General features: G+C 39.4%; 1 protein-coding gene across 2 annotated transcripts in view; it reads left to right on the top strand.

Moving 5' to 3' along the window:
* Positions 1-17,136, top strand: part of PRKN (parkin RBR E3 ubiquitin protein ligase) — a 697,917-nt gene that overhangs the window by 666,597 nt on the left and 14,184 nt on the right. For both annotated transcript variants that reach the window (XM_039569208.1, XM_039569206.1), the window contains one exon: positions 12,252-12,338. In XM_039569208.1, coding sequence (XP_039425142.1) covers positions 12,252-12,338 — 87 coding nt within the window. The remainder of the gene's footprint in view (positions 1-12,251; positions 12,339-17,136) is intronic.

Genomic DNA, 17,136 nt, shown 5'->3' with positions numbered 1-17,136 from the left:
CCCATGACCCTTGTTTTCTCGGGGGCCGGCTACCATGGCACTCTTTGGCCCTGAATAGGCCAAAGTAGGTTCTCCTGAAATCCAGATTTATGGTCCTGCTTTTTGCCTTGTTCCCTTCTGTCATGATCCTGAACTCCATCAGTTCAGGGTTGCTGGAGCCTAGGCTGCCTGCAGTCTTCACATATCAACTAGTTCTTCCTTGATGGAAGTGCAGCAGACCATGTCCCCTTGTTGGCTCCTCCATCCTTTGTGTCAAGGAATTGTCATCAATGCACTCCAGAAATCTTCTAGATTGCTTGTGCCTTGCTGTGTTGCCTCCAAGGCAACTAGAGAAATGCAGTGCTTCTTGGGCGATTTGTAGATGTCAGAAATCCAAAGAAAAGTAAGAAAATTGCTGAGTGGAAAAATTATCTTGATAAACATGAATTATTTATGCAGTGTATTTTTTGTAGACAGAGATCTTGCTGCCTGTCAGTATATGCTGATACAGGACAGTATTTGCTGGTTTCATACACGTGTATGTAGTCAGAGTCTGAATGGAGTTTCTTTTGCAATAAAATGTTTATTATGTGGTTCTTCAAAATGGTGCTGAGACAAGTGCCAAATTGTATTTCCTATAAACCAGGTAATGTTGTAAGCTCACATTTCAGGGATCATTTTTTGTAGTTTGTATAATTTCTTTATAGAAATGTCTAGGATCAACAAACCAGAAAAGGATTAGTCTGGAAGGTCAGACAAGAGGTCACATTATTGACTTGGTACATACACTGTGAATACAATTAGCACAAATTCTGTAAGTTAAAAAAACATTCCTGTTTCAAAAGAAAAGTTCTTGAAATCACACAGCTAGGCTTTGCACCAAAAAGAAGGTACAGAAATTGAGGTATCCTTAATGGGAGCTCTGCATTGTGACAGGGTATTCCTGGCATAAACCAGTCCAGCTATCATTGTTTTTTGATTTGGCCTGTGTTTTTCAGGAAGCATCTGCTTTTGTTCCTTGAAAGATGAAGGGTGGTATTTTCATCATTATTCCAGTGCTTTCTCTAGCAGTGTTTATAGAACATTTTGCAAAGATGATGCTCCATTCAGAAGAACCAAATATGGCAGTTTTTTAAAAGTCTTGCCATTTCTTTCTCACTTCTAAACTATTTTTATTTTAGTTTATTCCCCTTTCAGATTACTTGGAATTGTAGATCTTTAGTTTAAATCCATCCTTCAGAGCCTGGACCTGGTGGAGTTCCAAGGTCTGGCTACATCCAATTTTAGACTGAGGCTTAAAACGAAGTCTTCATCTGTCTTTGAAATTTGTCCAGAGTTTCTCAGTGTTGTGCAGTGTCAATATTCAGACTTAGAGACACCTCTAATTAGAATCCTCTAATGCAGGGATTTTTTTTTTTTTCTGGTTGGTTTGGTTTTGTGGGGTTTTTGTTATTTCCGGTGAAGTACTATTAAAATTCACTCAGAATTTGAAACAAACAGCTGTTGAACTGAGTGGTGCTGGTCTTTGGAGAGAACATGGATTGGATTTGATTTGGTCATAGATTAGTTATGCCCTAATTTTAAAAGATTCACTTTTTCATATGACAAACATAAATTAGAAGCAGAATAAAGACCTGAGGTCGTTCTTTCCCCTCCCCCCCTCAAAAAAAAAAAAAAAAATTTCTGTCAGAGAAATATCCTCATGCCCTTAATCTGGTCACTAAGAGGGAAGGCACGCTCACTGGATCCATGAGCAGAAGCCAGGCATTTCCTGAGAACAGAGAGACACACAAATCTGTTCATTATTTTATGCTCTCCCTAGTACATAAACTAGATATGTGTTGACAGTTCTAAAAAGCAAGTGCTACAAATAGGAGATAGCATGAACCCAATAAAACACTTAAAAGCACCACAGTTATCCCAGATACATTATTGATGCTATTTTATCTGGTCATATTCAGAAGGATGTTCTTTTTACAGGGCTTCAGCTGTTACCAAATCCAAGAGCAGTAAGATGCAATGCCCTTGAAACAGGGAGTACCCCTTACTCCTTTTTATGTGTTTCAGTGCATCTGAATACCATTTCTTCTTTGTGAGACTGTCTTGTCAAGACTGGTTTTGCATGTATCAGCTGTTAGTAACCCCGGACTGGATCATAGCTGTTGACTATGATTTTTTAAGAATCTTTTTCAACTGCAAAATCTTAGCCAAGACAGCTTGTGTCGATTCCTGTGTCACTGCTGCCATCTTCGGGAAGTTTTTAATATTGTTGGGTGGGCTTTTTTGAATGTAGATGAATTCCAGCAACCAGATGAACAAAATATGTGCATCTTGCACATTGTTACAAGAACACAGTCCGAATGGCACAGAATAAAAGTTTTTATGTGGGGTGCCTTCATTCTGTTAGGGATATTTAAAAAGACATTCAAGGAAAGGAGTGTCCTGATTTCTATTGCAATTCAGTGTGAATTAAGCACTGGGTAATTGCTTAGCTCTCATCATCTTCCCAGCCTGCATGTTCAGTAGTTCATTTCAAGAACCACATTAATGAACCCGTCAGATTTCCAGGTCTGTTTGCACATATAAATGTACAGCTAGGTGCTCAAATGCCCAGGGCATGCATGCAGAGCAGCAGTATTATCATATGGAAATAGATTTGTTGTACTTTTTAAGGGCATATTAATAGAACTCCAAGGCTGCTAAAGCAGGAGCTAAAGCCAAAGGCAGTAAAATTCATTCCTCATGACATTCCTTATGGACTGATATATGCATTCAGCAACAAAGCATCTTTTTCAAACCTGGAAGAAATGATATTTTAATGTAGCTTTCAACCACTTTGTTGAAAAAAAAAAATTAAGCTTTTACATCTCAGTTGTAGTGTTGCATGTTCTGCAGGAAAAATTAGCCACTGTGTTATACTTGTTATAAAGTGCATTGTCTCATACTTTCTAAAGGCATCTCAAGGAAACTATCATTTTCTCTCTTTGCATCCTAGTTCCTAAAAATAATGCTTTCTTCCATGTAAAATTCCACTACCTCTTTGTATCCATTTCAGTGATAACAACATACACTCTAGCTTTATTTTCTTTGCAGTGTAACTCATGCTCTGACTTTATCTGCTCTGGGGTAAATACTGTATTGTTCCACTGGAGTGACAGAGGATTTCTACCACCTTAAGTGGGAGAGACACATCGTTTCTGTTTTAATACATGCCTATATATATTATATATTTAGAGGTTTGTTCCTATTTTTCTTTTATTTTTCCTTTTCATCAGTTGTAAGTGGGATGCTACAGTCTTTTATTACATGCTCAAAACAGAGAATTATGGGCACTAGATTACAAAAAGTCTTTTTAAAATCCCATTTAATACATTTTACATCTTCAACTGCTTTAAAATTGTTCCTCTTATTCATAAATTAATAGCCTTATCCCTTGCATCTAGTTTCTAAGACATTCCATTAAATTATAAGGTGGCAATGATATTGGGGTTTTTCAATGTTTCCTCATATAAATACTTTTTAATTTATTATGGAAATCATTTGTAGAAATCTTACATTAACCTGCATCCACTTTTCATTTTATTAGTCATCCAGGCATGAAATTGCTAAACATTATACACTAGATAGATGTGATTAGGTGTCTGTACTACTTACTAAATTAACTTAAATGGAAACAGATTTAAGTCAATACACAATTGTTTTTTCTCTCCAGTGGGGCCGCCAAGGACCTAATACTTAATTAAATTTCTTTTTCATGTCTGTACTGCAGAGGGAAGTAAGGGATCTCTGCAGCTTTGCATCCCCAAGCTGTGCTGAGACCTCTACCCAGCATAACACAGCACTGTGCAGAGAGAGCAGTGCAGGTCCCAAATACGCTACAGCTGCATTAGCTACAGATTATCGGTATGGCCGTAAGACTTCCAGCAGGGCTACCCCAAAGCTTCTCAGCAGTGCAACCTGCAGGTAAAGCTCAGTTTTTCCACCTGAAGAAGGAAAGGATCTAGGCTACTGCTGCACACAAATGAGAAGGCAGAGAGGAGAAGCGGGTACAAAAGAATTAAGAGCAGAGGAGGATAAGTAGCTGTGACAGCTGGTCCTGAAGGAGGGGTCAGAGTCCATGGCAGCAGCTGTTTCTGGGGCTAGGAAGAGCTCCTCAAAGTAGTCGTGTTTAACATCTAAGGTCTTGTCAGAGTCCCTGTAGCATGACAAGCTAGACACCTTGCTCTCTCTGCTTGCTGTCCACAGCTCTGGCACAGGTAAGTAACAGGGACACAAATGTCTTGCAGGGTTTAACAGCCTGCTGCTATAGGCAGCTGCTTACTTTGTTTAAGCTTGTTTGGCTTCCTTTTCCAGAGGGAGTTTGGTTGGCATCTAACTGGGCATCCCTTCCTAGTGCTTCAGGGCACAATATTGTTCTGCTTCTTCCAGTTAGAGGTGTGCAACTCTGCCAGGGCCATCTATGCCTGTTTAGACAACCAAAGCTATGGTCTGCTTTGAAAATTTTGCAGTGTTTGAACTCATGTTTGCTTGGGTAGTCAGCTATCAGATAGGATCCTTCAGTGATAAAAAGACATGACTCTCATATGTGCACATAATAGCACAACCAACAACAGGTTTTCATACTTTTGGTATACCACATAATCTTGTTACTAACTCTGCTTTATAGGCTTTTCCTTCTAATTTTCTGGGATGGGCTAGTAAGTCTCACATCCCAGCCAACACACTAAGAACAAGACTGTGTAATACCCTTGTGGGTAGGTATGGGTAGAGGAATCTGGAAAGAGCATTCTCTCTTCTCCCACAGGGGCTGAAGTCACTCCTTCTGAGAGAAGTACGTGCATTCTGCCCTGCTTCTTTCTTCTCTTCTATCCCTTGCAGCATTTGGACGACAAGGCAACAAAGAAGGGGGCTGAGAAGCAGAAATAAGATTGCCAATCCACATAAATCAGCAAATTAGTTTGGGGGAGGTCTGGGACAGGTTTTCTGGGCTTATGCTGCCAGTTTAACCAGCCCATCTTTCAGGTTAATGCTGTGTGATGTAAGGCAAGCTCCAGGACAGTATGTTTGGCTGGAGGCGCAAACTCGCCAGCACTCACTGAAGAGGCTTCAGACATAAATGCCATCATCTAGATCTTAGGGAATGAGCCCATGGTTGTTTTGCAGAAGTCAGGAAGGAGACTTTCAGATTCAAAAGGAAAACACTGAAATCTTGATGCTATGCTTAAGTCCTATGCTTAAAGCTTTTTATGTTTATAGAAAATTGCCTCTTATAGTATTGATGGCAAATTGCCCTTAGATTGCAAAAGCTGCACAGAGAATGCAGCTGTATTTTTGAAACCATGTTTTGACAGATTGTCATGCTTCTTACAAAAGTTTGCTTTTAGCTGAAATATGCATAGTGAATGTGTGTACTTTATTATACGGAAAAATACCAAAATTTCTCTGCAAGTACTACTATGCTTTGCAATTGCCTTATATCTGATAAAACTGGTGTCATTAGAAATGACTTTTCTAATGTCTAAATGGCTTTTTCTACTGTGGCATTTATCTTCATTGTAGTATTTGCAGGTTTTTCTGTAACTGACAGTTGGCAAAGCCACAAATTCCAAGTAAACATAGCTACTCCAGATGGTAAATATTCTGCTTTTAAAGTTTCCTGCTGTAAGGACAAGAAATACCAAAAGACAGGGTGTGTGGATGGTGGTCTCACACTTGGTTCTGGATATAACAAAGTGCCAGCAGCAAAGCCAATCCAATAGCTGAGATGTCTGGTTCCCAGCAGCAGCATGACAAGGACTGGGACTTTTATGGAGGGTAAGGGATGGTTTTAATTGACTTTGGGTGGAAATACATAACAAAGTTTGTAGTTTCAAAGTAAAAAATACTTAGTCTGTGTTTATGGAGGTCTGAATTCTTGCCAAGATCTAAGTCCTCTCTTACTCAAAAGAAATATAATATGGTAAAATCTTTTTCTGTGAAATCTGGGATTTGGGGGCTTTTCTAGAAGAAAAATAAAAAAATTTGTATGTATTTCTCAGTCACTATAACATAATTTGTACTTTGGTAAGTGCATTTGGAAGCTATATTTTTCTAAATGGAAACACTGTAGAGAGATGACTTGGGTCATTCTATTTGTCACTTCCGGATTGCTTTGATTTCCCATAAGGCATGTTCATATTTTCAGTATAAATGTTTGCTCCAGTAAGCAAGCCTATCGTTAGACTAGAAAAGCTTATTTAGGATTGAAACTTGGTGCCTTAAAATATCTTACATTTTCAAGGAATTTTTTGACCAGATGTTGATGTTGTCCAGTGAAGATAATTAATTTTTTACCTATCCAGTGTTTTGTTTGTACTACGATTTAATAAAACACTCTTCAGATTAAAAAGTCTAGTAAAAAAATCCCGTTAGTCTGATGAAGAACAAACAACTATACATTTTCTCTATACCATATAAATATTTGATGGTTGGAACTCATAGGATATTCTGTGTGATTGGTGACTACTTAGTTTCACTCCTCCATTGTATTTTCATTTAAAGGAGGTGGGGGGAAAGCATGGAAATACTTCACTGATTACCTCTATTAGGTGAAATTTTTACCTTATTAAACCAGAGGCGTGGTTCTTTAGAGGAATGATCTGACTAGTGGGGGAGTCCAATGTCTAAAAACTGGAAATCTCCTTTATGTTATGTGATTTTGGACAAGAACCTTTAGTGTGGATCCTCAGTGACATTTAGGTACGCATATCAACTGAATTAATATCCTCAAATTTTAAAGATCTGTGGCCCAGGTTTTCTACAAATTAGGCTTCAGTCACTAAAACAGTAGCAGCAGTCCTCTGCTGCTTCACTGGCATACAATGAAAGAGATTTTCTTACAGTTCCAAGATGTTCTGATGCCGTGATGATCAAAGCTGTGCAAGTATCTTGGACTGTTACTTATTTTGCTTTGATGTGTAATATATAACCAAACTGGTTTTGAAGACATAAAAATGTCTATTTAGTTCCATACGTGTCTTAGATTATACATGGCTTCTCTGGGATTCTCTTTAGACTACACTATAGGCTTCCCACATTACAAGAGCACTTAAAGAGCATTTTCTGGCAGCTCAATAAATAATAGAATTAACACTTGTCAGCTGTGGTGGATGTCAGCCTTAGCATGAATTATAATGTAGCACTCTTTTGGTTTGGTTTTGAGCTTGATTTTAGAAGAAAGAGTCAGTAGATGCATTGCAGCTTGATTTCTTGAAGTACTTGTTTTCCTGAGAAGGAAAGTAAAACTTGTAAGCACTGCATTTTAAATGAAAGGTGAGGAGATCCGTGTTGGTTTTACTTGTTCATATAGGTATGGTTTTGAGGAAGCTTTGCATTTCTTGCATACTACTTTTGCTCCAATACTGATGAAGATGTTGATCCTGCCTACATTCAGTAGCTTTTAATTTTCACAATTCTCATCAGTAGTGGAGGGCCCAGACAGCCACCACCAAATGAGGAATGATCAAAATAGAAAAAGGCAGAAAAAAGAGTAATTTTTATAAGATTTTACAAGTCTATATATTCTCAGTGATAACAGGTCATAACAGAAGAAACTGATTTCATTCTATGATGAGATTGCAAGTTTGATAAGAAAAAGTAATTGCACAAAATCAATTTCTTCAAGTCTTTTTGTAAGACTTCAAACTACAGAATATTGTGATAAGGTATTCATCACCATATTATATCAATAAAAGGCTTTAGTGGGCTAGGTTCCAACTGATGTGGTTGGGGTCTGAGCAGCAGCACTGTGTCATCACTGTCAGATGACAAGGTAGGGATGTCTCATCATGCTTTGGTCATGAGGGTTAGGAACTGGCAGATCACAGAAAGCAGTGTGAAGAGTCTATTCATAGCAGAGTATTGATAGCAGCATTTGACAGGGACTGTCAGCAAACCTGTCATGATTCAATACTCAACAGTGATTCAGAAGTATATAATAAAACTTTGCTGATGCAGCACAGCAATGATACAGATTAGTCAAATATAACTAGTAACAAAACCAAGACAATCCTCAGATAAGTGCAATGAATATGATTTGGGGCTGGAGGAGAGAAGGAGGATGAATGGTTTAACCAGCAAGAAGCTTAGCAGTTTCTCTGCTTAGGTTAACCAAGATTCAGAGGTATCTTGATTGCAGTACGTAAGTACCTTCACAGGAAGAAAGTATGGGATACTGAAAGGCTCTTCATTTTAGCAAAGAATTGCAAACCAGAAAGCAGTGGCTGGAAGCTGAAACTAGAAAGAGTCAAAGCAGACATTAGATACAAGTTTTAAAAGTGATTTTGAAGAGCCAATAAAACACTGCATTAGAGGTATGAGTGCATCTTTCCTCACCTGATGTCTTTAATCTGGATGTGAATGTTAGTTTTGGATGACACACCTTGGCTAAAACATAGTCTGTCATCAGTATAAAGCCAATAGTGATAACGACAGGAGGGAAGAAATGACAGTTCAGATTTCAACGTGGATTGCAGAAGGCTGGTAAGAAATCTGGGTATGTGCTTGAGTTGTTACTTGCACAGAAGTCCCTAGCAGTGCACCTACAGAGCTCCAGATTAAACCCTGTCTGTGACTGCCTCACTGCAAACTTCCCTACATTCTGCTGTGTAGACACATGGAAGGAGGTAAGGGTGAAAAAGAAATGGAATATCTGAGTTGAGGAGTAACTTTAAAATAACAGAAGGGAGCTCAAATGTGAAGCCTTGTGCAGGGAATGGGAATATTTTCTTGAAGTTGGAAGAAAGATAATTTTAACAGTAATATTTATAAGCACTATAGGGAGATATTATCAGAGACCAAAGAAAAGGCTTTTGCAGTAGGCAAGGGAGAGTGAGAGCTGTGGTGCTTAATCCAAGGGAAAGCAAATCTTTGAAATGTTGTGAAAAAGGAAATGATAAAATCTTATTTCTAAAAAACCAACCAGCATAGCATGCAAGTGACAAACTCATTCTCCTTTCATCCAAAAAAAAAAGAGCCCCATTCTGCTCCCACTTCCAAACTCAAAACACTGTAAATGAGCCAGTCAGGAATAACTGAGACTGGAGCTTGGTTTTACCACCCTAGTTTTTATTCAGTGTCACTGCAGACATCATCTGCAGGGCTTGAATTCCAAAGAACTGACCAGAGTTTGGTCTGATTTTACCTTTTGTTTGAATAATCATAACGATAGGGGGATTTTAAAAACAGGATCTGAATCCCTGTTGAGGTTTTTAATACCCCCCATTCTGAGGTCACTGGATTTAGGATTTCTTCTTGGGCCTATCTCATACGTTTTTACAGATATTCAAAAGCCTGTAATAGCCAACACACAGGTTATATTAATTTCCAGTGCCTAAATCCCTTAAGTGCTTTGGGGATTTCCCTGCTAATCCTCTTTCTAATGCAGGGGTAGGTTTGAACCTTTGGGATTTATTCTTTTTGTTGATTGTTTTCCAACCAAAGAATCTTTCAAGGGTAACAACAGCAAGTGCTAAATACATAAAGACGTAGAAAGTTTACCTGCTGTTTATATTATCACAGCAATCTTCCAGTCTTTTTTTGGCACAAGAAGGAAAAGAAAGTGTGACTATTATTAGTAATTACACTACTTATAGTAATTTTAAGCACTGACTAATACTAAATTTATGCAAAAGTATTAAATCCTGACTGAACATCAAATCCTTTCCTTTCCAAGGGCAAAGTAACTGTATGAATATTAATGAAGCCATAAAATACAAGTTAACTGACAGCATTTTTGCAGTTGCTTACTGCAACTGTATTTTGTTACTGAAAATTTATCATATTTTTCATGTCTGAAAGTAAAAAATGAATAAAACTATCACAAACTGCTCTTTGTTGTAAGTGACATGCCTTTTCTTTATGATGCATGCTTTGCCATAAAAAGGGAGTGCTTAATGCATTTCTGTTGGGAGATGCCTATTTATTCTGACAAACCGATCAGCCTCCGGGGTGTTTCTTTGCCACAGAACTGATTCTACATCTCATCCATTATCTAATAAGATGTGAAAAGAGTATCCTGTCTCACAAAAAAATCAGGCTTTGTTTCATTACAAGGATGTGGCAGGCTCACTCACAGACTTACTTGCAGGATATACAATTGTTAGTGAAAGGCCCAGTTATACACTCACGAATGTTTCCAATAGGCTTGTGGGGAAAACATTGGTAACATTGGTACTGAAGATAATTTATTTCAAAGGCAAGTATGAAATGTGGCCTCTATAATGAGAAAATTCATTTCGCGTCTTAAATAGTACTGCATGAGCTTATGAATTTTATTATTATAATAAACACCAATGCCACATAAACTAGTCAGCCAGAATGTCTCAGCAAAATATATGCCCTGGTTGTTTTTTCTTCTCTTTCTTCATTATTTCTCCCTTTTCAATGTTTATGAAAGGTTTAAAATTGTGCTTGCATGGGAAAAGAGAGATTGGAGTAAGGAAAGGAAGCTGAAGCATTGTGTGATAAGGCAGTGATAAAGCAAGTGTATACAAAACCTTATCAGACAAATGTCAGTCAGATGTGCTCATAAGGAAATAAAGTCACAAAGGAAAAAGAGAGTAGGATACACAGCAGGAAATTCCATTAAACCCAGGCATAACCTTAAATGTTAAGGGATAACAAGTCTTTAAGACCATAGGTGTTCAGATGGAAAGTATCTCTCTGGATGTGTTTGAGCAGTGCTTAACATGCCCAAAACTTTTGACCATTTAATACCCTGTAAATCGTTGTTGTATTTAAATGATGCTCTATTACAACAATGCAGCCTCCCATACAACATACCCCGCAAAAAAAGTGCCTCCGTTGTGAAGCTTTTTGCTAACAGCCACAAGTGAATTAACAAATCAGTGTTAGTTGAAGTAAAACAAAACACTTTAGATCATTGACAAAATAGTGGAGAGAAGTGACAAGAAAGCAAACAAGTGATTAGGTTTGATATCTCTGGAAGTTAGAACACTCACTCCACTCCACCACTCCCAATTTCCCCGACTTTCTGAATAACAGGATCAATTCTTTTGTACTTGCACAATGCTTCTTTTCATTAAGTGCAGTTTCTTTAGCATGACAATAAAATATGATTTTCAGTGCTTCTTAGAAAAGTGAAAATACAGCTTGAAAAAGTTCAAATGAAAATACAAAAGCTGGAATTACTGGCAGACAAATGTTCTAGTGTCATGTCCTCCTGATATCCTTTGTTCATTACATGAGAATGCAGCTCTGTATCTAAAAATCAGGGCTGTTTTATCAGTCTTGCTTATAATGCCAGTCAGAATGGCTTACTGCTGAGAGATCTTTCAGAGCATGGAGTTGCATCAAGACAGCATAGCTTTAAAACAGCATAATAGAGACCCATTCTGCATTATTGACTTTTCCCCTTACCTGCAAGGACACAGAATTTAATGCAGCATTGATGGGTCAAAGATTTTGACACATGTCAAGACAGATATCTTCATTTTAGAGTTTAACAAAAGGCATCAAACCTGATACATATGAACCACTTTAGGTGGCAGAGGCAGTCAGGCTGCACTAGGGACAATTGTTTCACTTACCTGCAAAAGACATTACTTTTCAATGAAGCCTTATGTAAAGAGCAATGTTATTTAAGGAAGATGAAACCGGAACAGTTGCTAAAAGTGCAGTAAAGGTCTAGAGGTAGATCCCTAAACCCTGTGTTAAGTATCCTATCATTGTGTTATTTCTGTGGATTTTTTTAAACCATCTTAAAGGTCTATGGCAAGGATATAATTTCCTAGAAAATGGTATTTCATACGGCCTTTTATAAAGTGGTCATCTCCTAGCAAAGTCAGCAATAGTTTTCCATAGAGAAGGCATTTGATTCAGAGCTACGAATAGACTATTTCCATTAGCAAACACTATACAGCAGAACTGCTTTTTTTCAGCCTTCACCCTTCTAGAAATAGATTTCACAGCAGGAAAAGCACACCCAGAAGTATCTAGTACGACTTTACGTCCCTAAATGAACCATGTAGCAAAATCTCATTTTTAATAATGGCATTTATGTTACTTCACTGATGAAATGTGTAATAATAACAGCAAAATTGTTGTGTTAATGATCAGAGTGTATAATAAGATGCACAATTAGGAGGATTATGGGAATTTAATGGAAAGTGAAGGGCAAGGGATCATCTGTTGTATGACTGTTCATGATTGTAACCTGCTGTCTATGTCCCTAGTGTGTTTTTATGACTGGCATGCTTTGGTTTGTTTTCCAGTCTGTGTTCTGCCGTGAATGTAAAGAAGAATATCATGAAGGGGAATGCAACTCTCTCCTCAGCCCGCAGGGAGCCATGGCCCAGAAGGTATGGATCTCACAATTCCTGATCATTTTCCCTGGCTCAGCCAGAGTGACATTTGTCAAATGGGCCCTAATTATAATCCTGAGTAAAAGCAATTATGTTCATGCTGAATTACTCCAGCCGTCGGAGTTGCCGAATTAGCTTTGCTGTGCATTTCAGTCTCTTTGATTGATAGAGTAGCTGAGTTCTGTCAGGAACACACAGGGCTCTGCCATCAGTTGCTAAAGAAAAGGCCTTCCCAGTGGGCTTCTAGGGTTGTCTCTATTCAATGTGAACACTTTTGAAAGACTTTCTATAGTCTTGCTGCCTTTCAGCTTATTTTTACTGCACCAGTCAGGAGCTCATGTGGGTTTATAATATAAATAACAGGGCTTTTATACAGCCTATGCAGAAAATACTATTGGTAATTTATGTTTTAGCTTACAGAAATAAAAAAATAGATTGTCTAGGCTGCAAGATGTTAGATGATAATTATTCTATGCTAGTCTATAATTTCGTAGCTATTGTAGCTATAGACCTGGACAGGAAATAGTTTTTCTGTCTTGGCATTTCTCTTTGTTTGAGATTCAAGTTTTCCCTAAAATAAATAAATCATGTAAACCACAGTCTTTCCAACTAAAAATAAAAATTAAAAAAATAAACTTAAAAAATTAGAAAGTGGGAAGTGAAAAGAACAGAAAACATACCCGCTAAATATCTCACAGCTTGATGTCCAGGGTGCATTCCTAGGAAGCAGAAAACTGCTATTCAGATATCTGGCAGGTTTGATGCTAAGAGGAAACTCAAACCCTGAGCCCCCACACAGTCCAGTGTAGCAGATAAAGGTTTGTGGGCAGGTGCTGATGAGGAATTGCATCCAGCCAGCTCTCAGGGAAGTGTGCCAACCTCCTGTAACTGCCTGCAGGCAGGCTCTATCTGAGGCTGGCTTTTGGGGACTCACTGAACACAGAAACTGGCAGGGAGCTGAAGCTCTCCTGGGAATCTTTGCCATGTGCTACCTGGAGATGGTTCCTATGCCATACTTTGCAGACATTGCACTAGGCCATGACCTGTGTAGAGATGCTTCTCTTTAACCTTTCTTAGTGAAGCTCTTCTAATTTATAGAAAGAATTAGCACTGGTTGAGACAGAATGAAACAGTCTGTATTCTAGTTGTCAGTCAGGTTATCTACCTCTGTTGTGCTGGAACATGAGTATTGTATCAGACCCAAAAGCCATCTACTTTCCCAGCCTCTAGTGATTTGTGATGCAGATGTGGTATTTTATGTTTAGTAGCTATCAGCAATTTTTTTTTCCATTAATTTGTGCAACCCAGTTTTGAAGCCATATGTATATATAATAAGGAGATTTGCAGATTATCTGCCCTCTCTGAAGAACAGTTTAATTTTATTTGCAGTAGCCTTGAGCAGTCTTCCAGTTCCCATTCATACTTACATAAAAACAAAGCAACTTCAACAGAGACATTGAGAGATGCTTAACGCATCTAACAGCCTAGTAAAATAGGAGACCAAGGCCCAATGTCTTGATTGAGTTAGGACTTGAAAACATCTCGACCTGAACAGAGAGCTCTATATTCATTAAGTTATTTATGCTCAGTTTTGCCTAGAGTACTGAAAGTTGTCATGGCACATTACAAGTGAGTTCAACAATGGTGAAAGCTAGAGTTCATGTAATTTTTATGTTGTAGGGCAGAGATAAAGGAAGAATCAAATACCACAGGAAAAAGTCATTTGTTTTAAATATTTGAATATTGCCTTAGCTTTTCCTTATAACAATGGGAGCACTTCATCCATCCGATTCAGTCTCTCAGCACACAAATTGCACCCAAGTAGACCTGGTAACTTAGTAATGTTGACTACTTTTGCAGTTCCAGTGTAAGGTGAACATTCTTGCTCTTCCTGAAAAATGTCCTGTACTCTCAAAGAACTGCTCCAGAATAGCTAAATTATAGTACCAGAATAACTCTTGCATCTATACAAATCACTTCCCCAGCACAGACAAAACCACAGACTACGCAGGATTCATTGATACTCCAGTTTAAGCTGAAGTTAATTGACTTAGGTCCACCTTCTCTTGCCCTAAGAAACTGAGAGCGGCACTAATTAAACTTCTCCACCAGGCGGTGCTGTGCCACTGAAGGAATGTTTTCCTTGCTTTTCCTTAGCCAGGCGAGCAAACCGAGCGGCAGCAGAAATAGGGCAAGCTCAGGTGCTGGTGAGATGCTGGTTTCACCCGCCCAGCATCACTGCAGAGCCGCCCAGCACACCGCACTCCCGTACCGGGCACAGAAACCTTTCAGGGGGCATGTATGGAGGGCAGGGCCTCTGGGACAGTTTCCATCTCTCTCACTGAGATTAGTGTAAACATTTATCCACCTGTGCTTTCAGGCTGTCTGTTCCACTTGGCACCACCTGCCAAGCGCATAGGTCTGTGTGTCAGACCTAACTTGCTGTGATTGTAGTGCTTGGTGAGGCAGTGAGAAGGTTTTATCTTTGACTGTGGTCTGTTTCAAGGTAGGAATAATAGACTTCGGAGTTGTCTCCAACTCATGCAGTTTGACTCCTGTCTGGATCTCTTCCATATCATTTATTTTATAAAGAGATCTGATTGTCACAACTCCTGCCAGTCGAATGTAAGGACAGACATACTTCCACTAAACTGTTCCTCTCCAGAACAGGTGCAGGATACGGGATCAGTCTCAGGGAAATACTTCCTATAAGAAAAATGCAGGGTTTACTTTAGCCTGTAGTGGCTGCAGTAGTGAAAGGACCTTCTCTTGCCTTCGCATTTCTGCAAATGCCTGCAGGTCTCCGATGTTCAACGATATGAGAGGAAACACTGTGGACAGGTTCAGGCCTACGTCAGCGTGACAGAGGTGAACATGGTGAAGCATGAGGAGTGGGAAAAAGATGAAAGAAAAACCAAAAAGGAGAGTTGTTGTGGAGGAATTGAGTGACCAGTAGTTGGTGACAATATAGAGAGCAGGAAGAGCTGTGGCGGCACTCCATGCAGTGCTCCCAACGTGTGCCAGGGCCCTCTACTTCCTCGGGACTTTCCATGTGTCAGGGCAGGGCCTGAGGACAGGGATGAGTCAGAAGGGTGGAAGATGACCTATGACTGGGCTGGGCAGGGATGTGGGGAGCTGGAGACAGGCCCTGCTGCAGTGTCACCAGGCACTGACATGGGTTCCTGAGCCATGAACAGGCTGCAGAGATTATTAGGGGACTGGGACAGCAAAGTCTGATGGTACCCTCAGAGCCTGGCACACATTTGGGAAGACTTGGAGAAGGAGATCCCTGTGAAGGAGAGGTAGAGGCTGATACAGAGGCATTTGAATGTCCGTGAAAGCCAAGAGCTGACAGGAGGGACTATGACCTGTCAGATAGAGCAGAAGCTCCAGAAAGAGGAAAAGAAAGAGAGATGTGAGATGACATGGCACAGCTATGAGGGTCCAGGAAACATAAATGGTAGTGGTGGTGAAATGAGCCTGTGCTTGGGCAGATGTCAAAAGGAGGGAGGAAGAAGCCTGAGGTAAAGAGAGGGGAGTGTAGGTGGTGGGACTGTGAAGGAGGGTAGGGAAGGATGGAAGGGGGAATGGGGTCAGTTGGCAGGAGGAAGGAAGAGACCAACCACAACTGCAGGGCACAGGAGGACAAAGTGGGTGCCACATGTGGATCTTCGAAAGCCTATTCCAAATAAAGGAGTTGGAAGCTTATAATGGTGGGAAGCCAAAGGGCATCACTTGCTGCTTGGGGTAGAAAAGGCAAACTCGGCAGCAAGCATGCAGAGAACAGCCCAGCTTTAACTAGTGGCATATCATGACCTTTCAGATGTGTGCACAGATATTGCATGGCCCATTGGGAAGGATAAAATGTTCTCTTTCTGCTGAAATGTCCATTTTTAGCCCAGACGGGCTATTGGTATCTTAAACATTTACTTACTGATGCAGGACTGATTATTTCCCATCTTAGTGTGTAAATTACATTATTTCAAGGAAAATAAAATTTATCTGTGGCAATATCAGTTGAGAAGCTTTGTTTTAAAACCATTGCAGCCTCCTGGAGCTGTTTGAACTTTGGGATGACAGAACCAATCATATTTGATGAATTAAAAGGCACAGTGTGCATGATGGAATCAAAGACACAGTAAAGGTGACTCCAGCCAGATTTAGGTTTAGAAATAACCACATAGTCCCTGCTATGTACACCACAAAACCAAGCTTCCTGGCCTCTTTTAACCTCACACATATACAGTCTATGCTGGTGGGGAATTAGCCATAAACCAGCTTCCTCTGTAAGTCCCCACCTTAAAATTAGCCTAGCTTTTCCAGCACAAAACTTTCTAGATGGTTTTCCTTTTACAAGGATAAGCAAAGAACCTTCTTGCTCACTAGCAACTGGGCAATAAAATGTGACCACATATTAGATTTGAACTTTTCAGAGTAGCTTCCAGGATGGTTTTGCTGCTGGGCATGTTCATAAGACACCAGCAAGGTAAACTGTAATAGCAATAGCAATGACACTGGTGTAAAAGCAGTGACTATGTAAATAAGTGAATAGAATATGGGGCACTGAGTCATAAATGTTTGGGGGGAAAAAAACATGACACAAACTGGATGAAACATGTTATTAAAGAGTATGTTTTAGAGATGGTTCCGTGGACATTCTCCAAGAAGCTGCTGATTATCTTGTCCTACCAAACCAATGAGTGCATAATTATAAAAAGCTTGCTTTTTAGCAAGTTTGCTTTTTCAGAGGTTGCTGTGAGTTTAGTAAAGAGAATAAATTAAACATCATGATAGA

Source organism: Corvus cornix, chromosome 3 (assembly GCF_000738735.6).
Source record: "Corvus cornix cornix isolate S_Up_H32 chromosome 3, ASM73873v5, whole genome shotgun sequence".
Lineage (NCBI taxonomy): Eukaryota > Metazoa > Chordata > Aves > Passeriformes > Corvidae > Corvus > Corvus cornix.
The sequence above is the reverse complement of the archived record's forward strand: the minus strand, read 5'-3'. Positions and strand labels throughout refer to the sequence as shown.